The sequence below is a fragment of the Balaenoptera physalus genome (genome assembly GCF_965194825.1).
Source record: "Balaenoptera physalus genome assembly, chromosome: 5".
Classification (NCBI taxonomy): Eukaryota; Metazoa; Chordata; class Mammalia; order Artiodactyla; family Balaenopteridae; genus Balaenoptera; species Balaenoptera physalus.
In genome coordinates, this window is record NC_138884.1 from 85,210,125 (window position 1) to 85,236,509 (window position 26,385).

The 26,385-nt window shown below is 45.5% G+C and overlaps 2 protein-coding genes across 25 annotated transcripts in view; one reads left to right on the forward strand and one right to left on the reverse strand.

Moving 5' to 3' along the window:
* The window catches only part of APBB2 (amyloid beta precursor protein binding family B member 2), a 363,347-nt gene extending 342,854 nt beyond the window's left edge, over positions 1 to 20,493 (forward strand). For 18 of the 20 annotated variants that reach the window (XM_082464206.1, XM_082464207.1, XM_082464202.1 and 15 more), the window contains 6 exons: positions 5,410 to 5,524; positions 8,206 to 8,293; positions 8,948 to 9,031; positions 10,683 to 10,798; positions 12,374 to 12,553; positions 16,628 to 20,493. In XM_082464206.1, the coding sequence (XP_082320332.1) occupies positions 5,410 to 5,524; positions 8,206 to 8,293; positions 8,948 to 9,031; positions 10,683 to 10,798; positions 12,374 to 12,553; positions 16,628 to 16,795 (751 nt within the window). In that variant the 3' untranslated portion in view covers positions 16,796 to 20,493. The remainder of the gene's footprint in view (positions 1 to 5,409; positions 5,525 to 8,205; positions 8,294 to 8,947; positions 9,032 to 10,682; positions 10,799 to 12,373; positions 12,554 to 16,627) is intronic. The other 2 variants (XM_082464198.1, XM_082464195.1) reach the window with 1 other exon arrangement.
* The window catches only part of NSUN7 (NOP2/Sun RNA methyltransferase family member 7), a 64,983-nt gene continuing 55,603 nt past the window's right edge, over positions 17,006 to 26,385 (reverse strand). For 4 of the 5 annotated variants that reach the window (XM_082464213.1, XM_082464211.1, XM_082464212.1 and 1 more), the window contains 2 exons: positions 24,522 to 24,645; positions 17,006 to 23,915 (listed from right to left, as the gene is read on the reverse strand). In XM_082464213.1, the coding sequence (XP_082320339.1) occupies positions 23,277 to 23,915; positions 24,522 to 24,645 (763 nt within the window). In that variant the 3' untranslated portion in view covers positions 17,006 to 23,276. The remainder of the gene's footprint in view (positions 23,916 to 24,521; positions 24,646 to 26,385) is intronic. The other variant, XM_082464215.1, reaches the window with a different exon arrangement.

The following is a 26,385-nucleotide window of genomic DNA, read 5'->3' on the forward strand; positions in this document are numbered from 1 at the left end:
TACTTTTTAATAGAACCCATTTGAATAAAGAATCGTTTATTCATTCATTACGTAAAGATGGATTAAGCCCCTACAGGGCGATTAAAATGCTGTTCAGCTGAGAACAATAAAAGCAATCTTTTGCCCTTTTTCTTTGCCATTAAGAAATTTGAGGCTGTCATGTAAGATGTCTTAGCACTGACATTTTTCCCTGTCAGAACTCGCTGCTGGTCCTCTGGGGGAATAATTACTGGGGAGAGGAGCAAAAGGAGAGGAACAAAAAGAGCTGGAGACACAAGGGCTTAGCCAACAAATGGTGAAAGGTAGTTGATTCACTTCTGTTACAGTTTAAGGAAGAGACTTAGCTATAAACCTTCCACTTCCTGGTTTATAAAGGAAATGCAGTGATCCCCTGACTGCAGGAAATAAATGGGGCAAAACTCCAGAGGGGACCGGCACCTCTTTTAGCAAACGGCTCCTGCAGGAGTGAGCTGGAGCAAAGGACAAAAGTGGTCCTTGCTGCTCAGCGTCAGACACAGTGTCTCAGACGGACGGGCATCTAGCCGAATTTGTTAGAAAAGACGGGCGCCTGTTCTGACTGGACCTCGGGGGTCATTTGGGCCAGCTCTGTGGTTTTATAGACCACACCAAGGCCCTGGAGGAGGCGTGACCACGGGGGGAGGCGCGGAAGCCCATTTGAGCGCATCTTGGCTCTGAGCTGTGACGCTCTCGGCGCTGTGGGCACCGGGTAGCTGCAGCCCAAGTGCCACTGGCGGCTCCGAGGAGCGAGGTGGGGCAGGAGAGCCACCGAGGGCTCCGCAGGGGAGGGGTCCTGAAATGCCCCGCGGCTGGCTGGGTGACACCCGCCGACGCCCACTGCTCTGTCCTCCCAAATTCCCACGTGTGGCGCTGGGCTGATCTGTCAGGGATACTCAAGCCGTGGAGGCTGGTAATTAAAGCAATTTCTTGTCCCCCTCAGAATATAGGAAAAGCTCTAGAAAATGTTAAATTGCTCTTACATACCGGCATGAGGGCTTTTAGGATTATAATACCGATTGGAAAAAAGTCTGAAAGGCTGAGTTAGGCCACACCTTGGTCATTGTGAAAGTGAATGATGGGACATGGGTTCATTGACCGTCCTCTCTACTGTGTGTTTGAGAAGTTCCAGAATGAGAAGTTTAAGAAAGGAGGAGAAAAAGAAGAGGTACTGTGTTCTTTTGACTCCTGCACCCTGAAGCTGGGACCCAAACTCCATTCTCCAGGGGAAGGGCCCGGCAGGCCGAGGTCACCGCAGACCTCCATGTCGCTGAGACCGAGTGGCTTGTCTCCTGCTGCCCAGCCTCTGCAGCCCTGGGGACTTCTCCTGAAACTTCTCCTGGCTCTTTGGAGCCAGTCGGTCCTGGGCTTTTCCTACTCCCAGCACTCTTTTTTCACCCTTTCGTTGGGCCTTTGGCCTCAATTAGGCCTTCAAATGCCTTTCCTCCTTGGAGTCCAGACCTTGTTTTGTCTGTCTCATTCTCCACTCTCCCATCTGCTCCCCTGACCTCAGCTGCCCCCTAGGCCCGGACCACAGGCCTGAGCTCGGGGACCGAGTGTCCACCTGCTTGGTGGGCGCCCCCCCCGCCAAGCACCTCACACTATTGTCCAACCTGGAGCTCATCAGCTTCCTTCACCAGATCCTTCCCCCTGCCGTCCCCAGTGTGAGGGCACTTAGCTGTCCCAGGAGGGACCTCGGAGTTATTCTGCATTCTCCTTCTCATCTCCCACATCCCTCAGTCCCGCAGCCACCCTTCCAGTACCTCTTACCCATCTGTCTTCTCCACCCTGCTCTCGTGGAGACTAACTCAGCCTTGCCTTTTCCAGCTGTTCGAGGCTGCTGCCTTCCTTGGCTCGTGGCCCTTGCGCCGGTTCTTTTACTTATAAGGAAAGTGCCTCCTCCTCTCCCTTGTAATTGTGTTGGGCCCACCCCAGGTGATCCAGGATAACAGCCCCTTCTCAGGATCCTTCACTTAATCCCATCTGCAGAGTCCCTTTTGCCATGTAAGGTAACCTATTCACAGATTCTGGGAGTTAGGACAGGAACATCTTGGGAGGGTCATTATTCTGTCTACCACTGCAGCCTTTTTCAGAAATCAGGTGCTGAAAAGCCAAGGTTTTAAAACAACCAGTTAAGAGGTGTTTGGATTTCGTTCTGAACAATAATGAGATTAACTCAGCCATATATTTCATTGCACACAAAGGAAGTTGTCCGAACTGTCTGTGCTCCAGGTCAGAGAGCGGTCTTGCAAGTCCCCGTGTTCGAGGCTTTCTGCTCTTTTAGGGTGACTTGGGATATGTTTCATGGGAGTAAAACAGGAGAGACATGCAAATCTCCTGACCCCCGCAGTGAGGAGAAGAAGGCACTTGTTTTCTCCTGGGAGGTTAGTTACCGGCAGATTTCTGCTTCTCTGATCTGTTAGCCTGGTACCTGTGAGGGAACAGGAAAAGACAAAGCTGTTTTAAAAAAAAAAAGGGTCAGAATCCCCCAAACAGAGCCTGCGGCTGCTGAGCTGCCCTCTTGAGGAGATGTGGATTCCAGATGGTTGCCTTAGGCGTTAATCACTTTCTCCTGAGCCAGAAGAAAATGAAGATTAATAATAATAATTTTTTTTAATTACTCCTAAGGGGTTGCTTCTGAAAGAGCAGAGGGCACAGAGCTGAAGTTTGATGGGAGCTGTTTATTGATCAGGGCCTGTTTGGTCCTCCGTGATGGTGACCTTGCACTTGCTACACTTGTAAGGCCGACCAGCTGTCATGGAGAGCAGGATGGATCTTGGAAGCTTATTACATCGTAGGATATCAGAGCCAGAAAGGGACCTTGGAAATCATGTTCCATCACTTAGAGATGAGGTTTGACTCCATGCCCAGTGTTGTACAGCTCAGTGGAATCAGGAATGGGACTAGCAGTTGGGTTGCCTGGATCCTGACCCGTTGCCCTCTAACCGTCCCTTACTCGCTCTCTCAGAGGACAGATGGAGGTAAGATCTCTACAGTAACTACTAAGGGTAGGGCGTAACGAGCTGTAATCCTTTGTGGTGCAGACTACAGAGCCTGTCGGCATTCAGACACAAGCAAGGTGCTGGGGGCCGGAGGGCCAGGCAGGTCTTCTGAGCTGGGCCGTACAGAGTAGGTAGAGTAGTGAGCTCCAGACGATGCGGGGAGGCCAGTGGTCACCGCGCCAGGCAAGGGGAGGTACCGTGAGCGGGCGTGGAGCCCCAGCTTTCTGGAGCAGAGGGGAGAGCTCCTTAATTGGAGTAAGGATGCTGGAAGAGTTGGTGGGACAAATTTTGGGACTCCAGAAATCCAGACTAAGGTCTTTGGACTTTCTGTGGGTGACCACAGAACTTCAAAGAGATTTGGCCTCAGAAAATGGCGACTGAGAATGGAATTCTGAAGAGGAAGAGTCGTGCGTGGCGAGACACTGCATATGTTACTTTAGGAACTATCCAGGAAAGAGAAGTAGCCAGAAGGAGGGGGGCCAAAAACAAGACTCCCCTTGAGCATGTCTCCAAAAGTGATGCCTTCTCGTCGTTTCCTTTTGAAGCAATATGCTGTCTCGATGGAGGCTGAGACTAGGATGGAAAGGCCTCAGGAGCACAGTGTGGAATAGGGCTCTGCTCGCCCCCAAAGTCTGGGCCCAGCTCCTCACCCAGCCCCCCAGCCCCTCAGCCCACTGTCACGGCACCCGTTCACACCTCTGACCACTAGCCAGCTTTCCCGCCGGGAGACGGTGGGGGGGGGGGATGTGCTGCGGATCCCTATGCTTGAGAGAGGGGGGCACTCCGTACCAATTATGGCTGGGCCCAGACTGGGTGCTGGGAATGGATAAGGCTCAGATCGTCTTCACGGAGCTTCGAGGGGTTGTGGGGAAGACGAAACTCACGAGCAGACGCCCATGGTACCCAGTGGCGAGTGCTGTGCGTCCGGGGGACACGGCAGCACCCGGCAGGTACTCACCCAGCTTCAGCTGCGTCTTCACCCGAGGCCGGGGCATGGAGACGGTGTGAGCAAAGGCAGGGAGGCGAGGCCCGCCTAGGGTGCCTGAGTGGTGGCAGGGCTGGCGAGGAAGGGGTTGGATTCAAGACACTGCCAGGAGGTAAAATCAGCTGAACACGGGGGTTGGGCGTGGAGTGCGGGGGCCGGGGGTGGGAGCATCAGGAAGTCCCCCCCGGTGCTAGCGTGGAGGACACCAAATGACGTGGGACGTGAGGGCGCAGGGGAAGGTGGAGCAGAGCAGGCCCGAGGGCAGGTGTGCACAGGCGGAGGTTCCAGTGCCTGTGGGTAAAGCTGCCCCTGGCCTGGAGCCACTGCAGGACGGCCTGGGGCACAGCAAGGCCACCGGGTAGGCTTTCTGGCCAGGCCCTCACAGTGACCAGTTGTCTCCATCGACCAGTTGCCTCCATCGGATAGACTTCTGTTCCTTCCCAAAAAAGCCAAGTCTGTGTTGGGGAAAAATCTATCCCGGTCTGTGAGAACACCACCAGCTCTTACCTTAAGAAAAGTAATTAATAAATTCATCCATGGTTATATCTACAGACAGGGATCCTGGCAGAGCAACACGTGCAAAGAAGTCATTGTGATCCCTTACCAGATGGGTAAATCGGAGCATTTATTTTCCATAAACACTCTGATCTTTTAAACCACTGTCCTCAATAATAACAGTGAGAAATTTAGTTGTGTGGTGTCATTCTTTTGAAGCCAGGTCGTGTCGCGGGCACAGTATCCTTCTCATCAGTAAAGCAGGCGCTGAAATCCAGCGCTAGCGGCACGCTCACCTCGGCGTCTGAGCTGGCGGTATACAGGGTGATGCCGCCACCGTCGCCCCAAGCCCTGGAGTAAGAGGCGTGTTTAGCGGAACCAAGTGCCTGTGACAGGACTTCAGTCTGTGGCGTCTCTTTGTGTCCCCGTGACTGTCCGTCAACTGCAGCTGCGGGTCGGATCCGGTCTCTGGGCACACATTTACACATCAGAGCCTGTTGTTTTGCTTCTGCTACACATGACTGTAGCATCGCTCATGCAAATTCATGCTCCTCTCAAGCCTGTCTTCTGTTTTGTGATCATCGTGTTTATAACCATGATATCTGCTGTTACTGTAGGTAGAAGGTTCCTGTAAAGTTCGGTTTTCATTAAGCGTTGTTCATTAAGGTATCCAGGAGCTCAATAGGCAGAGCCTGGGACACACTGTAGTTATTTTACTCAGAAATGAGTTCCTAGGATCCATACGGCTGTGCCTGTGTTTGAGGTGGCTGTTGACATTTGTTTATTTTTTTAACCACTGCGTACTGTGCTTACCTCTGACCCGCTGGCTCCTCACTCAGTTAACGTTCATCGCTAGAATGTGTGTTGTGAAAGTTCCTCATTCTAATGTACCGATCAACTTTGTTTGCACAGAGATTTTGCTTACGTAGCAAGAGACAAAGACACAAGAATTTTGAAATGTCATGTATTTCGATGTGACACACCAGCAAAAGCCATTGCCACGAGTCTCCACGAAATCTGTTCCAAGGTAAGGTGGGTCAGGGCACAGGGGTCCGCCCCGCTCCTTTTCCCCGCCCGCCGCTGAGCAGGGAAGGGCGCGTGGAAGGACGGGGGAGTCGGCACACTGACCTGCAGGTCGAGCTGCGGGAGCAGCAGGGCGGCCGCCAGCCCAGCCAGCGTGGTTAACGCTTGTTCTGCGTGTCAGGCGTCGTGCTAAATGGCGCTCCGCCTGCAGAAGGAGTACGGCCTTGGTGCCTCCCACAGTCCGGGGGGTCTGATAGGTGGACAGCGGGGTGGCGGAGGAGCTGTGTATCCCGAGCCCTGCGGGAAAGCGGGGGCAGGGAGTCAGGGCAGGTTTCCCAGGGCTGGGCCACCTGATCTGAGCATGGACCCCGGAAGAAGGGAGTGGGGTACGAAACCAGCTGGGGTGTCTGTGGAAGTGCAGGCGGCCGGGGGTTGCTGTGAACACATGCTGACGTCGCAGGACACACAGCGGCGAGGCAGGGCCACGGTCACAGTCTCACACTGGTACGTGTCCCGCTTACTCCTCCAGAGTCACAGCCTCAGAGTCGCCAGCCCAGCCTCACCGCCTCCCTCCCCGCCCCCTCCCGCCCCCCCGCAGAGCCATATGCCCACACACTCGTGCCCCCCTCTGCCCGGCTCTCGTACTTGTCAGGACGCGGCTGTGTAATGCAGCGGCTCCGGCTGCTGCAGAGCCCTTCCTTGTGTGGACCTCCGTGTGTTTACTTGAGATGTGTGGCCTGTAGCAGAGGAGAGAGGTTCCTTGTTTGTCTCTTTGCTGGGCAGCTTTTGCGATTTGGAGTCGGCTGGAGCTGCGCACTGTGCCTGGCACGTGTAGAGGGCTGGACACACGTGTCTGTCGTCCAGCCTTCCTGCTCCTGGCTTCCTCCTTTGTCCAGAATGCATCCCCCACCACCCCCCCACCCCACCCCCCCGTCGCTTCAGCCACCTTCGGGTCTCGCGGTGACCAGGCTCCTAACCATTCTCTTCTGGGCACGCTCTGCTTGGTTCCCTCGAATGGACCAGTGTTCCACAAGGGAGTCAACAGAGAACGGGCCTTGGCCATGGTGCCCTTTGACCTCCAAGGATGCATAGTTAACGTTCTCAGCAGTCCCATTACCCGCTGACCTGCGTTCCAGTAGTGGGAGCCAGGTCTCCAGGACGCTGTCCCCAACTTCCTTCAGCCAGGCCTTTCCACTCCCCAGACTTACTGCTTGAATCTAAACACAGGACTTTGCCACCCCCTGTGTTAATGTCACCTTTCTGGTTCCAGGCTGGCATCATTACCCAGCCTCACTCCCACAGGTCCTCCCGAGCTAGCCAGGCCCAGGTCACGGCCACCTCCACAGCCCAGCCTGGTCTCTGCAGCAGGAGCAAAGCCTGCTGTGTAAGCCACAGTTCCCAAGGGAAGGGTAGGGGCTGGGAGCTGTTCCCAGCCCCAGAATAGCCCAGCAGTCTGCTGCTCTGACCGAATGACCGGGACCTGCAGGGTGGGTGCTGGTCCGGAGACCCCGCCTTCACCCCAGCCCGTGTGCACGTTCCTGCACGGGTGGCACTGGGGCGGCTGCTCCTTGTGCAGCCCTGAAGCATGCTGCGCTGCCCGGGTTTCGTTTTCTCATTCATTCACACAGCAAGTGTAACCGAATGCTGCTTATGTGCCAGGCACTGTTCTGAGGAGACAGCAGAGACCAAAACAGAAAAAAAAATCCTTGCCCTTGTGGAGCTTATATTCTAGCATAAAGCCCTCAGAACACAGCCTGGCACAGAGTCAGTGCTCAGTAAATCTTGGATTTTACTGTCAGCAGCCCTCCTGCCCACTGACCCAGGCGCAGATCTGGAGATGGGCAGAGTGGAGCTCCGGGGAAAATGACTTGTTGCACTTGGGATGGAAAGCTCGGGCAGGGGATGAAGGTGTGAATTGCTCTTGCGGTCATTGAAGGTGGCTTCTTTGAGTCCCTAAACCCACAGCACTGTGAACAGGGGTGAGAAGTGATGACTGTCAAGTGAAGGAGATGTTAGTGCCCCCAACAGAGGAGAGGCACTTAGAAAGACGGCTGACAGATTTAAACAGTGTGACCATAACACCAACAGCAGTAGCAGCTAATATTTCTGAGTGCTTGTATTTACTGTCAGGACTGAAATTATTTTGTTATTAGGGACATAAATATTATCCACATGTGCAGTGGAGGAAACGAGACAAGAGGGCAGGTGACTGGCTCAAGGCCGCTTACCGCTAGTAAATGGCAGGCGTGGGATTTGAACCCAGGTACTCTGTCCCCAGAGCCCTGAAAAGAGTCCCTGAAAGTGGCCATGTGGAAGCAGCAGGGGAAATCCGTTGCCCTGTTGCCCTGTGTTCCACTGACCGCTGTGGGCCGGGAGGTGTACGCATGACCCGGGGGATCGTGCGGTTTGTTGCAGTAGAGGTGGGAGCCTGGTAAATGGAAGAATGAATTCCGAACAATCAGGAGACTGTTAGTTACTCTGAGGAACAGTCATTCACTATTCTCCCCAGAGAAAATGGGCACAGTTCTCAAAATGTGCGGCTCCGAGATGGGGGTGAGGAGTCAGGCAGCAGACTGAAGCCAGTTTAACTTGGAAGTGAAGTCAGCGCAGACACTCCACTGGCTGGAACAGCTGAGGACACGGGGTCTGTAACCCTGAGCCAAAGCTGTGTTTTCTCTCCTTCAGATCATGGCCGAACGGAAGAACGCCAAAGCCCTGGCCTGCAGCTCCCTGCAGGAAAGGGCCCACGTGAACCTCGACGTGCCCCTGCAAGGTAGGTCGGCGCCCCTGCTCCTTTCCCTGGCGCTCTCTGCCCAGGTCACCAAGCGCAGGGTCTCGGACGGCTCCCTGGTGTATCTAGTCTCCCTCAGAACTGAGCTCGACTCAGCAGACCCGGGCCAAGCCTGCACTCGGGACCTCGGGCGCGGCTTAGAGCTGATTTTGTGTCAACAGGGTTAGGCAAAAAGGGCCAGGATGAGTTTTATTGTTGTTGGACAAGAGTAAAGAAAAGTATCTTTAGTGCTTTTGTAATTCATGTACAGCCTGGGGTAAGGGTCAGCTAGTTTAAAAATACGTGTGTTGCTATTTTGGGGAGCTCAGTTTAGTCATTTTTTCCTGTCTCTGATTTCGCCCTCTGTGATTAAATTTCCTCAGGGCATCAACCTCCCCTAATAAATAGAGCACCCAAAGCTTCTACTTAGCACACATCCGAGAGAGTCACAGCTTAACACATAGATTCCAGTTCCTGCTTTCAGATGCTTTCCTACCTAGAAATGAAAGGTGAATGGGATTTTGATTGACAGCCCCAGTGTCTGGTGGAAGAAATGGCTGTTCTTATAGCATGATTGGCACATTGACCTCTAGAAACATAGGACGTTATGTGTCTGTTAGAACCATTGAGAAAAATGTGTTGCTTTATTCCCTGTAGTAGATTTTCCAACACCAAAGACTGAGCTGGTCCAGAAGTTCCACGTGCAGTACTTGGGCATGCTACCTGTGGACAAACCAGTCGGTATGTGAAACATGTATTGTCTTTCCACTTTGCAAGCGTTTGGGAGCTCATGAGAGACGTTCACCCTCCCATGGGGGTGGGGTCTGCTGTTTCACTCCTCGCCTTGTCTTGAATCGGACCCTCACACTGTCACCAGCCAGAGCGCACGGACAGTCCTGATCAAAAGGTCAGTACAGGACAGGCTGAGCTCCTCGGATGCATGGTCCCAGAATACAGGGACTTGAACAAAGCGGACCCGATTTCTCATTCACTGACAGTCCAGAGCTGCGTGAGCCAGGGCTGTGGAAGGGCCCCGCCCCCAGAGCACCTGCTTCAGTCCTTGTCACGTGCTGGGCGGGGATAGGGGGCTGAAGGAACCCTCCTGCTTTCCTGTTAAGGTGTGACCCCAAAGTGCACACAGCAGTCAGCAGTCAGCTCACATCTCAGGGGCAGAATTTAGTTGCTTAGCCATACCAGGCTGGGAGGAGGCTGAGAGAGGTAGCCTTTTCCTGGGTTAAAAAACGGCTGTGGAGGAATCAGAACTCTCACGTACTGCTGGGGCGAATGTAAAATGGTGCAGCTGCCCTGGAAAACAGTCTGGCAGTTCCTCAAAAGTTAAATAGAGAGTTACCATCTGATGCAGCAGTTCTGCTCCTGGGCTTTGTATCCAAGTGAAACGAACACATGTGTCCACACAAAACCTCGTGCACGAGTGTTCACGGCAGCATCATTCATAATAGTCAAAAAGCAGAAACAACCCAAATGTCCATCAGCTGACGAATGGATACATAAAATACACTTCCATACAGTGGTACTTCATTTGGCAATAAAAAGGAATGAAGTATTAGACATGCTGCAACATGGCTGAACCTTGAAAACACGATGCTGAATGAAAGAAGCCAGTCACAAAGGACCGTATCCTGTACGATTCCAATTATATGAGTGGAGTAGGCAGATCTCTAGAGACAGGGCTGGGAGGAAATGGAAGGTGACTTCTGAAAGGTACGGGGTTTCTTTTTGGGGTGATGACAATGTTCTAAACCTGATGGTGGTGATGGTCGCACACCTCTGAATATACTAAAAACCGTTGAGTTTTGCACTGTGAGTAAATTGTATGGTATGTGAATTATATCTCAGTAACGTTGTTCTCCCACCCACCCCCACCAAAAGCAGCTGTGGAAACACCCAGCCGAAGAGCCCCATCGAATAGCACGTGCTATTCGTGTCCAGGGGCCGCCCAGACTTGGCCTTGTTTAAGTGACAAAGTACAGTGAAAGGTGATCAGGGTAATCTGGCAGGTGCTGGCTTCTGTTGGGTCCCCTTTTTCAAGGTTCCTTGCTTAGGAAAAGGTAGCATTTGAATACTGTTTATACACTCGGAGCTGGGGAATCTTTGTAGAGATGTGGGGGAGGGAGAGAGATGTCCTGGTTAGACAGGACATCACACGCTGCTTCTCTGGAGGTTCTCATGACCCTTCTTTCTGTTGAAAAAGCTGGCATCTCTTTTCTATTGAGCAATGAAATGCTCAAATGAAATGTCTTGTCTGGGGCTACAAAAAAAAAAAAAAAAAAAAAGACCAGTCTGGGCATAGGTGTTACTGGGTGATTTGGGCCCACGTTTGAGATTCAGAAATAGCTTTAGGACCTTTTTCAGTTATCCCTTCCATCCACAGGAATGGATACCCTGAACAATGCCATAGAAAGTCTTACGACCTCATCCAGCAAGGAGGACTGGCCTTCGGTGAACATGAACGTGGCCGATGCTACTGTGACTGTCATCAGTGACAAGGTGAGAAGGGTGGCAGATGGAGTGGGCCTGTCGAATCCAGTGAGGTTTCGGATACAGTAAGCTCCCGTGAAACTCAGGCACGTGCCAAGGCTTGGCCTCTGGGGAGTTGTGCTCGCTTGTGATTAAAATAGCCTACATTAAAAAAAGAGAGAGAGACATTTTGCCCTTTGTGCCTGGACCTCTGCACACCTCAGAGGCTTCTATTCTGGCGCTCCTCATTCTTCCTTCCTACGAAGGCTGGGAGATTGGAATCATTTGCTAGAGGTGACTGTTTGATACTAGCAGTAACTCACTAATGGGGCTTGGTTTTCTGGCCACTCTCCAGGCTCCGGTATTGACTGGGCTGTTATCTGAGCTTGGGGCGCAGGAGATGCTTCTGTAGTGGAACGTCCTGTGGTAGCAGGGACCACTGGTCATCTGGAGAGAGGCCAGCGTTAGCCTCAACACAAATTATCTCAACTTTGTGGTTGAGGAAACTGAGGCACAGAGAGGTTAAGTAACTGCCCCCAGGCACACAGCGAGAAGTATAGCAGGATCAGTTTTCCATTCTGCCTCTGTGAGGCATCTGTCACAGAAAGACCATAAGTCCTTGGTCTGCTCTTGGCTTCTGTCCACTAGCAGCTCACCTTCAAGCCCGATTCAATTTCTAAAGAGGAGTAAGATGCTCACTGACCCTGCCTGCCGCTCCAGCCTGCGCCGCTGGATTTTCTTCAGGTCTGCAAACATGTGGTGCCTTTCCCTACCTCAGCACCTTTGCAAGTGCTACTCCTTCTGTGCTCTACCCCTTTGCCTTCCCAGCCCCTACGCAGATCTCAATGTAAATGTCATTTCTCCCAACAAAACTTCCCAGCCTCTAAGACCAGCCTGTTAATCAGTTCCACAGCACCTGAGTGAATATTTAATAAGTCAAGATGTTAGCCAAAAGTCAGCGTTATTCTGGATGTATTTACTAATTTTCAGAAATTGCATATGGCTGCTGCAAAGGATGTGGTGTTCATAAGAATGAATTCCAAACACTTCTTAACTCGGCACCATACGGATACCAGTTTGTGAAAAAGGAAAAAAAAAAAGTATTTGGCAACTTTTTGTTTTACATAGTTTTAGATAGAAATATGATTCAATGTGCTGTTTAGTTGGGGAAGAAGACCTGGATGGAAAGAGAGCCCACGGCTCCTTTCCTCTTGGTGCTCTGGGGTTTCCGGTGGGTTTGCCTGGGCAAGTGGGTTCTGAGCCACTGTATGGGCAATATGGAAAAAGTGTACATGACACTGTTCCTGCCCACAGTGAAGCCACGGGCTTGGAGTCGAGCAGACAGAGTCCGGAACACACATACCCAGTTGCAGTGTGGTTCAGAGCAGATTAAATGCCGGAACGAGGCACCCACAGCAGTGAGGCCTCTCCAGACACATTTAGAAACTTGCCTTTCTAGAAAAATACAGTCCTGTCTAAATTCAGTCTGGCTGTATATTTTTAGACACCATTTCCTCTATGCAGCCACTCTAAGCGGATTCTATGACTTAAGGTCCAAACGTGTCTGTGACTTTGGCCAGAGCTGCTGAACAGCGTCTCTTGCAGAATGAAGAGGAGATCCTGGTGGAGTGTCGGGTGCGATTCCTATCCTTCATGGGCGTCGGGAAGGATGTGCATACGTTTGCCTTCATCATGGACACTGGGAACCAGCACTTTGAGTGCCACGTTTTCTGGTGCGAGCCTAATGCCGGTAACGTGTCCGAGGCGGTGCAGGCCGCCTGCATGGTGAGTGAGCCCGCTGCAGGGGTTCGACCCTCGGGCCCCTGCTTTTGTTTAATATGCCGTAAATTAGAGCAGAGTTACTGACTTAAAAGAAGCCAAGTCTGATCTCTAAAGTAATGCCTTGCCGTGTGACACCCTCACTCCTGCGGACAGAATCAATCGTGACAAGCACTTTGCCGTCTTAAGCGGCCGGGACACCTGAAAGAAGCAGGACTGGATGGAGCCAAGTTCTTCTGTAGAGACGCCAGGAACACTGAGAACGATGACCTCCAAAACCACGGATTTGAGGACTCAATTCTTGATCCCTAAGTAATTTCAGCATGTGATCAGGAGATGCTGGTCATGCGTGAGTTGGTACTGTTTGGAACCAACTCAGTAATTCTTTAAAAATTCAGTGTATTGAATGGTTTTTATTTTAGATAGTTGGTCTAAGTGCATTGTTCTTACATCCTTTGTTTATATCTATGAACTCTATTATTACCACAGCCCTGTTAAGTAGTTCTCTTTTATTTATAACAAAACAGAGGCTCAGAGGAAAGGACAGGCCCCAGGGCAGAGCTGCTAAGTGACAGAGCCTGTGTTCACCCCCGAGCCTCTGGGTAATAAAGCCAGTGCTCTTTGTACCACATATATGATTTCAAACAAACAGAAACACCTTGTCATTCATTCTGCAAATATCCTTTGAGCTCCTGTCATTCCCAGCGCTGGGAAAGTTCTAGTAAGAAGGAGGGAACCGTTTGAATGTAGACATCCAAGCCTGGGCTGCATGGTGTATTCTAGCAACAGTAGGTAGGGTGGCTGGAGCCAAGTGGAAGGAGGCGAGTCCATGTCCACGAAGGGCCTGTGATCTCATGCCAAGGTGTGACCTTAAACAGAGATTGTTAAGCAGGAGAGTGAGTAGACCATGTTAGGTTTTAAAGCACACTCCAAAAAAGAGAGAAGAAAGCAAAGTGGAGGAGGGTTGAAAGGACAGGGCAGAGGTGGGGAGATGACCAGGAGGCCAGTTTACTGGTCCATGGGAGAGTTGCATCTAAACCAGGAGTGGTAGTGGGGAAAAGACAGGAGCAGGTGATGGAGAAACACCTGGCTGGCAATGAGGAATGCTGAATTTGAAGCACCTGCACTTCATTTAACTCAATCCACCATTTGTAGGCTGGACTCTGGGGAAGTTCAAGTAGGAATAAGACATGATCCTTGCATTACGGAGTTTAGGCCTATGGGGGAGACGGGTAAACCAGAATTCTGTTATGGTGTAGAAAATGCTCTAAGTGAAAGTGTAAGACTGCACTGGACGGAGGAGTGACCGGGAGGAAGAAGGTGGCCCTGAAAGCAGGTCGCTCACCAGGTCTGAGGTGAAGGAGTAGCTGGAAGCACGCTGTTGAGATACTTGCTCGTTTGCTGGGGGGTCGGGGAGATCCTCACAGTTTTGAGGCTGAGGGAGATGAGCCAGTAAAGCCAGATTGAAATAGGGGTCATATTTGTAGTTGGGCCAAGGTCTTGGTGGTAGATGAAGGGCCTGGGGTTGGGTCAGAGTGCTGCTTGGGTTAGAGTAACTTTGAGACCAGCCAGAAGATGCCCAGAGTCCAAGAACAGGTGGAGCTGAGGGCGGTGGAGGGTGTCCTCTGTTTCTTTACAGACAGTACACTGCTAGTTAACAAAGAGGGGAAAGGACGAGGTGGACGGATGGCAGAGGCAAAGGTGGGGGACGAGAAGAGAGCCAATTGGCTTTTATTTTAAAAGACACCTTTGAAATGGAGAGGGGAGGAGGGGGAGGGGAAGGGAAGACCTGTGTTGTCCACTTATAATCTGGCTTCGTTCTTGCCACAGTCCTGTGTTAGAGTACAGTTTCCCCTCAGGTGCTGCGGGGCCAGGATTCTAACTCAAGTCCACCTGCATATAAAGGACCGGGGCTGGGTGGAGAGCAGCAGCGCGGTGAAGCAGTCGAGATGAACCTCCTGACCAGGCATAGGGATTTGAGATGGGATGAAGGGACTGTGTGAAGAAAATAGAAAATGGGAGAGTCCAGCCAAGCAAAGATGGATGGTGACTGTTTAGGTATTTTGTGAAATTGTAAAGGATCATAACAGATGGTTTTAGTCATAAAATGAATGGCTTTCAGCCTTAATTATACATTTTGAATGCTGATGGCAATTAAATAATTAGCTTTATCACTGGTTACAGTTTGTTCTGATTCCCAGACTCATTTTCTCTCCTCTAGAAACAATTTCTACTCATTTGTTTACTATTTTAATTGTATTAGGGCCACCAGCTGAAGTGACTCAGCCAACCCAGCATAAGACATACGGGTAAAATCAAACCTTTCTTTACACTCTGTATCCAGCATTTCTAACTGGGTGGCTTTCCTCTTGATTCAGATCTCCATGATTCTCCATCTGAAATATTTATGCATCAATGTATACAATCTGAAATATCTCTGGCATTAACACATTCTGAATCTACTGAATTTTTAGGCATATTTTGCAGCTGAGTGGTACAGGCCCAGCTGCAACAATTTTGATGAAATTTAGAGGGAGATGGAGAGGGGTCCGCTTAATGAAATTCATCAGGCACGATTTTGATTTGCACTGGATATAACGTAACTAACATTAGAAACTCCCAGTCCAGTATACCATGTTGCGGTACCTGCCCATTATAAAACTGTGTTTGGAAGTGCGTAGGTTCCCCCCCCTTTTTTTTTTTTTCAAAGAGAAGTGTATTTTTTTTAATTAATTAATTTATTTTTTGGCTGTGTTGGGTCTTCGTTTCTGTGCGAGGGCTTTCTCCAGTTATGGCGAGTGGGGGCCACTCTTCATCGCAGTGCGCGGATCTCTCACTGTCGCGGCCTCTCCCGTTGCAGAGCACAGGCTCCAGACGCGCAGGCTCAGGAGTTGTGGCTCACGGGCTTAGTTGCTCCGCGGCATGTGGGATCTTCCCAGACCAGGGCTTGAACCCATGTCCCCTGCATTGGCAGGCAGATTCTCAACCACTGCGCCACCAGGGAAGCCCTGGAAGTGTGTAGTTTTGATTGTGATGCAGACCTAGAAACATACTTTACACACAGGAGACGTGATAAATCGTTTTTCATATGATTGGGTTGAAAGGGGCTAATTTTTTGGCCTGTGGGCTATGACAGCACATTGTGACAAGAGTCTTGCTGTAGGATAGTTATGCTTTTCAGAGGGAAACATCAGCCTGTTTCACAATTGTTCTAAGGAACCTATTAATGTTTAAGTAGGTTTTTGAAAATCAGTTTAAAGTGCTTGGATTTTTTAAGTGCTTGGATTAGAAAAAAAGCATTTGATACATTTTAACCTTTTAATCTAATTTTGAAGAATTACTTATCTTTGCATTAATACAAAAGCAGGTGGATTGTGACTTTGTTTCTGAAGGATGGAAACTGTCCCTGGTGCCAGTGCTAATGGATTTTTAAAAATTAAATCTATTAAGATTTAGACTTGTATATAAAATATATCCTAAAATCTTAATAATTTTTTTAAAAAATTAAAGCAGGATGGGAACAAACATTTATGAATGCCTTCTGTGTTGCTAGGCCTATTTTAGGCATTCTGCAGGTATTCCTTAATCATAACACTGTCTTTTAAGGTCGCCATTCTTCAGCCATTTTACAAATGAAGAAACTGAGGCTCAGAGAGATTTAATAACTTGCCTGGGGCCATATGGTTCACAAGTGGTAGAGCCAGATTCAAACCCTGCCCTTTCTACCATGCTGACCCTCACTCGGTTAGCCATAAACACCTACTTCATTACCTGTCTGAGGAAAAAGTTAATAATTTCCCTCCCAATCCTTTTTCTTTTCATTAGCTCTTTGACTATGAGGTATATTCATCGCAGCCTAACAATATAGGGAACTTCAAGAGTATTTAAAACACTCCAAAATAAAAAAAAAATAAAAAAAATAAAACACTCCACATTAAGGAAAAAAATAATAAACTCTTGGATTCATGTTTAGGAGCCAGGTCGTTAACCTTTGGGAGTTAAATATATTGGTGAATTAAAATCACGTTAAACAAGAAGGGATGATACGTTATTAACGACCATAAAACTTTTTTATTTCAGTTACGATACCAGAAGTGCTTGGTAGCCAGGCCGCCTTCACAGAAAGTTCGACCACCTCCTCCACCAGCAGACTCTGTGACCAGGAGAGTCACAACCAATGTAAAACGAGGGGTCTTATCCCTCATTGACACTTTGAAACAGAAACGCCCTGTCACAGAAATGCCGTAGCTGCATATGTGAAAGGATCCTGTAATATTTACTGAAGATTGAATAGCTACACTAAAGAAGAGGAGCTGATCTCTGGCCTTCCATTCAGTTGCTGATGCTTTGTCTTCAGAGATTAATAACCTAACCAAACAGTGTTAGACAAGCATGTTCTCTCGTCTTGCCACCGTCGTGTGATATGAAAAGAAGCATGACTAATTTTTTTTGCTGTAAGTTACATCATGAGCAGTGGAAGCTCCCTTTCTTATTGTAAATATCGTGAACATTATGTAACTTCACACACACAGGGAAGAATGTGGCCACACCCCTCCCAGTGAAGCAGCTGAGTCCTTGGAGTGAATGACACCTGGGTTAGTTTCATTGTCTTCTTGACTGGATCTGCCACAAGCAACTTTTAAGTCCTACAGCACTTTGCCCTGTTTTCAACATTGGAGTAGACACTGCATACCGGATACCACTGAATTGCTGTAAAAACAGGATGATGAGCTTTTGTTTTAGTTTTTCATAAAATTGAACCTTTGGTTGACAAAATTGGCTGTTGGCATCAGTATAGAAACCAACTGGCAACTTTCCTTGACGAGCTCTTTGACACATGGACACCATTTCATGTCTACAGCTGTTTGGGGGATGTTGGGAAAAAAAGTGAAGCTTCAAAATTGAAAAACTAAATTTCAGAAATTAGAACAACAAAAAGAGCCTTTCTGTTCAGATGGTTTTCAAACTGATTATTAAGAAAAAGAAAGAGATTAACAAAATCATAATGCATTTTGGGTGGGACATATTTCAAACTTCTGCCTTATACTGTACAATGCAGCTAGAGAATTATAGTTCACTATGGCCATTCTCTACATAAACATTAAAATGAAATATTCCTCGTAAGCCTTTCATCCTTAGTTTGATAATTAGCCAATATGCAACTTGGAGTTGGGGAAATGTCATTTATATTTCAGATCTCCACCACCACGTTGTTTTCCACCTCCTAGGTAAATGTTCTGCTAGGATTCTGCATCTAGCTCAATCTTACCTTAATGCTTTTTGCCCAGAAAGCTGTCTGTCCATCATGTAATGTCCATGGCAACAAACCATTAAATTGAACCTTTCTGAATTTATGTATTTAATATTAAAATTTGTTGGGCTCTAGATATATTTTTTAATTTATATTTTTTCCATTTATTTTCAAGATTTAAAAATTTCATATCAGAGCAAAATATACATAGGAACAAAGGACTATTTAACAGCCTTCCCCAAAACAGCACTTTTCTGCTTCTCTATCTATAGATGACTTAGCTGTAAAGATAAACAGATTTAGACACCTGTTGATAATGTTTTAAAGAAGAAGTTGCTAAGAAGCTCAATCTAAACATTAGTTTTGTTTACTTTTCAGTGATAAAATTATTTTACAACATCGTTGTAAAAGTAATGCTTTATGTTTATCTACTGCTATGTACGTGTCAAAATGGTTTCCACATTCTTATTGTCACATTTGAGCCTTATAAGGTAGAGAAGGTACTAAACACATTTGAGAAATAAAAAATATGAATTAAAGAGGCTCAGTCACCTAGCCTAAGATCTCAAGAAAGTTAGTGAGAAAGCCGGAACTAGGACCCATGCTTCTCAACTCCCAGTTATTAAGTTATGCTGCTTCCACACCAGTCAGGAGGAGTCTTTCCAAAATTACTTTGGGCATATCCAGTTATTGTCAGGCAATCTTAGGATTCCCTGTATAAGAAGGGAAGTATGTCCAAATTACTCATGCCGTGATTTAAAACCATTGCCCGCTCTCAGTTTTCCTGCAGTGTGCCTCAAATGTGTTGTAGAGGACAGGATTCTACATGCAGCACATCCTGTTCAACCCACAAGACTATCCAGAGATGATGTTACATGTGGTAGAAATATTCCTAACTCATGATACTTAGCCACCAGAGAACATGATGGAATGAGTAGGTGGCCTCCTGCCTCTGTTCCCTCTCAGAATTCTGGAATTGTCTGCTAGCACCCTAGTGTCATGACAAAAGAGAGGCCACTCTAGAAATGGATTATACTTCTCACCAGCCTATATACTATTCTACTAAAGTTACCAGTGACATCCTAATAAATTACTGCATTAAGAAAATCCTTACTGTGCCCTTCGAAAAGCTGTTCAAAATTCAATCTTGATGATCTTTCATCTTGACCTCCACAGTGAAACAAACATTTTAGTGTGATAAACTTCAAAATTCTTAAAAAAGTGATCCACTTTTATATTGGACATCTCTACCAGAACCCATTCATTTTTTTTTTAAGGCATACATATGTTTTCAGGATCAAGAATACTGAGCTAGCTTTAAGTAGCAAACTGATTTATATATGCAATTATAGGATGCATTAAGATGAATGATAGCCTTTACATACTGAAAACTTTACTGCAGATACTTTGTTTTAAAAATAGCTTTGCATACTAAATGCAATTAATTTTATAAAATTAATTATGTTAAGCCGTATGTTCAGACACTTTCTGCCATGGCCAAAAAGTATGTATGAAAGTATGTGTGTATTATCTGTGAAAGGATGCTAGTGTTTTACCTGATATTGTAGTGACACTTCAGTTATCTATGCATTCTTTGTATCTGTGATTTGGTAAACAGGCAGCCATGTTCACTATGCCTTGTATGTCTTATCATTTTTTTAATTAACCTGTTAAATACAGCTTAAAATATTTTTATTTTATTTATTCTATTTTTACTGAAATATACTGCATTATTGTGTTAATGTATTATCTTTACTGGATATTATCTCTCAATGTATCCAGGTCTAAGTAATCTCAGTGAACTATACATTGCCTAAAAGGTGGTTTTGTAATGATTTGTAGTCACATTTTTATTGGAATATGTATAAGAAAAGGCAAAATACTTAAAAGTTCCTTTTATTTTTTAAAAGCAGCTAGATAGACGCATACTTGCCAACTCACATATGTGGTCCTTGGCCGCATCAAGGGGAATAGCCAACATGCCTATGGCTAAAAACTTTACTTTGCAAACTTAAAGCACTGCTTGGTGCTTCGTTTTTATATCCTTCACAACACGTGTGAGCTCATCTAAGAGACACATGTCCTCCTGCCCTTTGTTTACACCTGGATATATGATCACCCATAGCTAATTAGGACCATTGTTTTTGTTTGTGTCTGTCTTACTGCATGAAGCAACATTAGACCCATTTCCATTAAAATAAGCTCTTGGTGATAAACTGTTGGCACTGCTACTTTTTAAAAAATTCCACTTTACGATTTTATGACGAACATTTGTACGATTCTACACAAGGTCATTTACTAGAAGCCCTAAATCTTTCCTCCTCTTCTTATATGACACACACTCATTTCATAAGCATTGCAACACAAACTCAAGATATCATAAACAATGTGAGAAACATCTCCCTAACTGATATTAGCACAGCTTAACTAGTAAAAGCATTAGCTCTCTAGTTTGCCGGGCTTACTTAACCCAATACACAGCTAACGTGTGTTATACAGCCAGTAAAATGAAGTTTATTTCAGCTTCAGGGAAAAGATACTGCTCACACTTTATCAGTGAGAGCGCTCCCTGCCATCCAAAGCAGCTTGTTTATCCCAAAAGAACATTTGGTTTTGCTTTCTGCCCCTTTTGCTGTTGACCATTTTTACACATTTAAATGTAAGATGTTGTGAGAATAAACTTAGCTGCGTAAAATGTTTGGCTCATTTATCTGACATCAGTCATACATATCCAGATAGAAATAAAAGTTTAGTGTCTCCACGCCAGTCATTTTATTTTCAAATTATTCTTACCTCAAATTAAAAGTCATTTTAGTAATGTAAGATTCTGCTTTGATTAGTTATTGTATATTTCCACCTGGTAAGAACTAGAAAGTAACTTTAAATTTTGAATAATTCATCGCATGGTCCTTACTTGGTACTCAGGAAGGACAGCTGGCATTTTGGACATAGAGGCCTGTTCAGTCACCAACTTGATGCTTGTGTAAGCACTCTTTCTAGTGTTAAGAAAGTCCATCTTTCCTTTAAGAGCCTGATATCAAAGAATGAAAGATAGTTGTACAGGCACTAAATCCAAAATGAAAGGTGACTAGAAAAACAGCAGTTTAATCTGGTTTAGTTTAACTGTTAGACATATGGAAGAAGATAAATAGAATTTAAAGTGTGTACCCATTTTTTGTTCATCTTGCATTTCCCCCAGTAGTTTACCTTTTTCCTCAATCAAAAGCAGTTAGTTACTCTCAAAGAGCAAAATTTCATTTGGTTTCAGGTATTATATAGTGGTAAATAATTACACATTAAAAATCTGAATTTGCTATTGGAGTATCTAAAAACCAGTAATTTCATTACTTTAGATTTTTACAGCACTTTTCGAAGCTGAAAAAAGAAAAATGTCAATGTAATCAATATTCTCCTTTACTAGAATTCTCCCATATTGTTTTAATCCAAAGTATTTCCCTTTTTAGTCTACCAAAATATTTAAATAATTGATCACATCCTTCTTTCTTAGAAGATTCCAAAGAAGAAAACTGCAGGCTTAATGAATGAATGGTTTAACTGAGAATCTCCATATACTTAGAAAAATAATTTATGACAGGATTCATGTTATGAGATACTGAAGATAAGTGGCTAAAGTTGTGATGTGACATGAACCACATGCTGCTATAGAGATCAGAAAAATGTCCTGAACTATTTCATAACAGTGTGAGTTTTCTTCTTATAATAACTATTAGCAGAAAATAAAAATCTCAGACCTGCTACTTTTGGACAATGGAATACTCTTCAGCCTGGGGCAGAGGAGAGATGTAAGGAAAGGGATAAAAGATCCCTGGGATAAAATATCAGCTCTTTACTGAACAAAGTTCAGTTCAGCTGCACTGGCCTCGGAAGGCTCTAAGGCACGGAAGGCTCTAAGCCAGAGAGTAGGAATAGGAGGAAACCATACTATAACTTTCAGAGCAAAGATTATATAGTTTTTGATTTTTGAAAGCAGTAAAATAAGCTGAGCATTTAAAACATTTCTGTATTTTTTAAGAGTCATAACAATTCTTTTGGGATTTAAAAATATTAAGTCTGGTTCAAGTATAAAAAGTCATGTTTCCTTTCTTCACTAACACATTTTACTGGTAAGTGTAAATCTTCAGTTAAAAACATTTATTACTGCTAAAATGAAATTCACCCTTTTTTATCCTCACTTCAAGTGAGAAAATTATACAATATTAGAGCTGAAATAGACCTAAATATTCATCTTGAAGAGGATAATAGTCTACTAAAATCATGCCACCTGAATTGAAATTTAGGAATTTATCTAACACTATTCAACACAACTGGATTCTGAAAACACAACTTTAAATTCAAACTCTTTGAATGTGTCTATGAACATGTTTTTAAACAGTAGGATTTATAGTTGTAACATATTTGATTTAATGTCACTTTCTGTTGCCATGATGAAAAAAAAATCAGTAGACCCAGAAATGATAATCATAACCAATTCTTGGAAGGCAATTGATAATACAGTCAAGATAAACTGACTTTTAATATAATTAAAATAGTGCTACAATATATTTTAATTGAGCATCAGAAATGACTTACCAAAGTTTGATTACTGTGTGCCACTTGAAATGACCATCATCTCACCTGATCTTTGAATCATAAATTTGTATAGATTTCTTCAACAATAGGGGTGTCACTTGTATTCAACAGTTTGGCCTCTTCCTCAGAATTACTATTTAGATGGAAATTTGCTTACAGTCACTTTTTTTACAACAGTATTTGGCATAAACAGTTAAAAGGGAGAGCTTATGTTCAGTCTGCTCAGGATCCTAGAGGTTCTTCCAGTGAGAAACAGTTTTCACTCTGTGAATGGACAGCTGAACTACTCCTCACACCTAGAACTTTGGACTTTCCTGTTCTTCCTACTCATACTCAACCTCAATCACATTACAAAAGCTCATAACATCTCCTATTTTGATGTTTAAGAAAAAAAAATCAACCTCGATAGTGATTGAAAATGTTAAACTACAGCTGACTCAATACTGAAGAGCAATCTATAGTCCGTGCAAGAGCATCTTTTCCAAACCTACGCTTTCTAATAAACTGCCTCACAAGTTAACTTTGAAATGTTCTAAGGCACACAGTGTTTCCCTTCAGGAAAAATTGTTGCAGCTTTAAAACCAGTGTCCTAAGTCCAGACAGAAAGCAAGAGTGAGACAAGTTCTAACAGCCGATACCGAGTCTACAACTGGACATTCTAAAACAGATCAGCACCCAGCTACTGAACTCTCTGAATTCTGCTTTGCTTAACTCACCTATATTATTCTCATTTGTCTTAATTCACTTGAAGGTAATAATCACATTTAGAAGATACTAAGTGACCAAAAGGATGAGTATTTTGTGTAGGGATGTCTAACCTTCAGAGAAATATCAGACTTTGAAAAAAGAAATCTACTACTCTTGACCCCTGTAAAAAACACAAGACAGTCAAAGCCATGGTCGAGGATGTCTGGGTAGAGAGGAAGGTAAGTTTTCTTTAGGTTTTTCCCCTCTTCTTGGTATTGATGGTGTGGGAAGATAGCCAGGCATGACAGTCTTGGGCCCAACCCAATGACAGTAAAAATGCTGAGTTGGTATCTGAGATCTGATCCCTTGGGGACTAGAAAATGGCAACATTACTGGAGGCAAAACAATCTCTATGGGTTTCAGTGCAATCATTCTGTCTTCTGGGCGAGGTCTTAAAAAGTTTGTCGGCCGTTTGTATGGTCTGGAGGGAGATGTGTTCTTCATAAATGTAGGCACTAAAGGATTGGTGGTGGGCTTGTTGGATTTTCTGACCTGTGAGGAAGAACCCACTTGATTTGTATTCTTCTGTGGAAGAGATGTTTTTGTTGTTAATGTCTCTGACTGATGAGTACTTGCGTTAGTTTCTTGACTCAGGAACTCAGCAATTTTCATCTGGATGCTGCTACTATCAGAAGTGGAAGATTTTGGCAATGACATTTTTGATTTTTTCTTCTTCTTCTCCCGTTTTGAAGGTTTGCCCAACTCGATCCCATCCAGTAGACCCTTTGCTGCAGCACGGGCCAAAACATCTTTCACAGACACTGTCTCAGATGGGTCCCGCTATAATTAAATGTGGGAGTTAACTGTTACTGTGCATATTACAAATATTTATCAGTGTTTCAGTAAAGATAAAAGAGTATCTTTGTTATACTAAAAGAAATAGTTTTTAGACCTTAGTCTCTTAATATATCCTATAAGCCTCAGGAAATTACTTTCTTTGTACTTAAATCTCCCCATTTGTGAACCTGATAGAAAAAAAAAAAAAAGAATTACAGAGCTTCTTTCTTTCTTTTTTTTTTTGAATTTTTGAATTTTTATTTATTTTTTTATACAGCAGGTTCTTATTAGTTATCTTTTTTATACATATTAGTGTATATATGTCCAGAGCTTATTTCTTACCTATGAGCTAAAATGAACTGGATATTGACAAAGTGCTTGGAGAAGTGGGGGTGGAGAACAGGCAAGGGAAAAACACTCAGGAGGACAATAAAGATAAAAATAGGGATTTCCACCATACGATAGTAATTCCTTTTCCTGCCCTTTAGCTATTTATGAAATAAGCATACCATTATGAAATGTTCAGAAAGTTCCTATGTTCCTCTTATGAGACTTTGTTGTTTCTTAATTCCTAAGTATGAAATGGATTGGGATTTTTTTTATCCTTACCTCCCTTGTGAGAACAGAAAGAAAACAACCATTGGTAATTTCAGATGGTTCCATTCTGAAAAATTTGTCAGTGGACAGATGTATTTCCTTTAAGGAGCACAGTGGAAGGACAGGGGGACTAAGCCTGCAATAGATAACAGCAAACAATTAATAGAATGTCTTATTTGCCAATGGAGGGAGACAGTAAATTGCAACCAATTTTCTTTTATTATGTTTTACCCATTATTTAAACAAAAATTCCAAATAAGAATAAAATGTCAAGGGGAGGGATCAAGATGGTGGAGTAGTAGGATGTGGAGCTAACCTCATCCCACAAATACATCAAAAATACATCTACATGTGGAACAATTCTCAGAACACCTACTGAACCCTGGCAGAAGACCTCAGACTTCTGAGAGGGCAATAAAATCTCCACATAACCAAGTAGGACAAAAGAAAAAAGAAAAAAAAGAGGGAGAAAGGAATCAGGACAGGACCCTGCGCCCCTGGGAAGGAACTGTGAAACAGGAAAGGTTCCGGCACCCTGTGAAGTCCCCTCACCAGTGGGGAGACCAGCTGGGGTGGAGGGGGAGCTTCAGAGCCTCAGAAGAGAGCACAGAACTGGTGTGCAGCAGGCAGAATGGAAAGAGACTTGCACAGACGGTCAGTCTCACAGCACTGCACTCCCCAGCCTGAGACGTGCGTCCACCAGTGTGGGCGGGGGCTGGGAGCTGAAGCTTGGGCTTTGGAGGTCAGACCTGGGGAGAAGACTGGGGTTGGCTGTGCGGAGACAGCCTTAAGGGGCTGGATTTTGGTATGACTGAAACCAAGGGTGTACGCAGAAGAAGCCCAGCCCACCATAGAGGCAAGGTGCCATTGTTGAGGGCACGCGAGGGGAGGGGCGGGACCTGACATAGCAGCCTCCTTCCCTGCACACGCACTCTAAGGCGACAGGACACTGCCTGCACGAGTTCCAGGAGCAGGCACCAACCGCTGCTGTGGGCTCAGGGGTGGGCATGAGCCACCGATGCCATCGCAGGCTCCAGGGGCACGAGTGAGCCACCACCACACCGAGAGCTCTGGGAGCGGGTGCCAGCTGCCACCTTTGCGGGCTCTGGGAGAGAACGCCAGCCACTGCTTCTGCACACCCCCTATCAATGGGATAACAGCCAGCACACACTGAGGAAAGAGACAGCAGGCATCCATACTGAAACAACCCTTACACCAGAAATATTAAAACCACACAAGCTACACAGGGCTGCTCCTACATATAAACAGCCCTCCAAGACCACAGTAGATAAGTGTTTCTCCTAAACTCACAGAGTAAGGGAAATATAAGTAAAACAAAGAAGCAGAGGGACCAGTCCCAGTTAAAAGACCAAGAGAATTTCCCTGAAAGAACAAACAATGAAATAGACCTCTTCAGTCTAATAGACGCTGAGTTCAAAAAGGAGATAATGAAAATACTGAAGGAATTAGGAAAGTTTATTGACAGAAATGCAGAATACGGTAAAAAGGAGCTAGAAACTATAAAGAGGAGCCAAGAAAAATTAAAAACTCATTTGCTGAGATGAAAGCTGAGCTAAAGGCAATGAACAGCAGAATGAATAATGCAGAAGAACAAATAAGTGATCTGGAAGATAGAATAATGAAAATCACCCAATCAGAACAGCAGATAGGCAAATTAAAAAAAAAAATGAAAGCAATATAAGACATGTATGGGATAATATAAAGCTTGCCAATCTACCCATAATAGGGATTCCAGAGGAGAAGACAGAGAAAAGGGGATCGAAAATGAATTTGAAGAAATTATGGCTGAAAACTTCTCAAACCTAAAGAAGGAAACAGAAATCCAGGTACAGGAAGCAGAGTCCCAAACAAGATG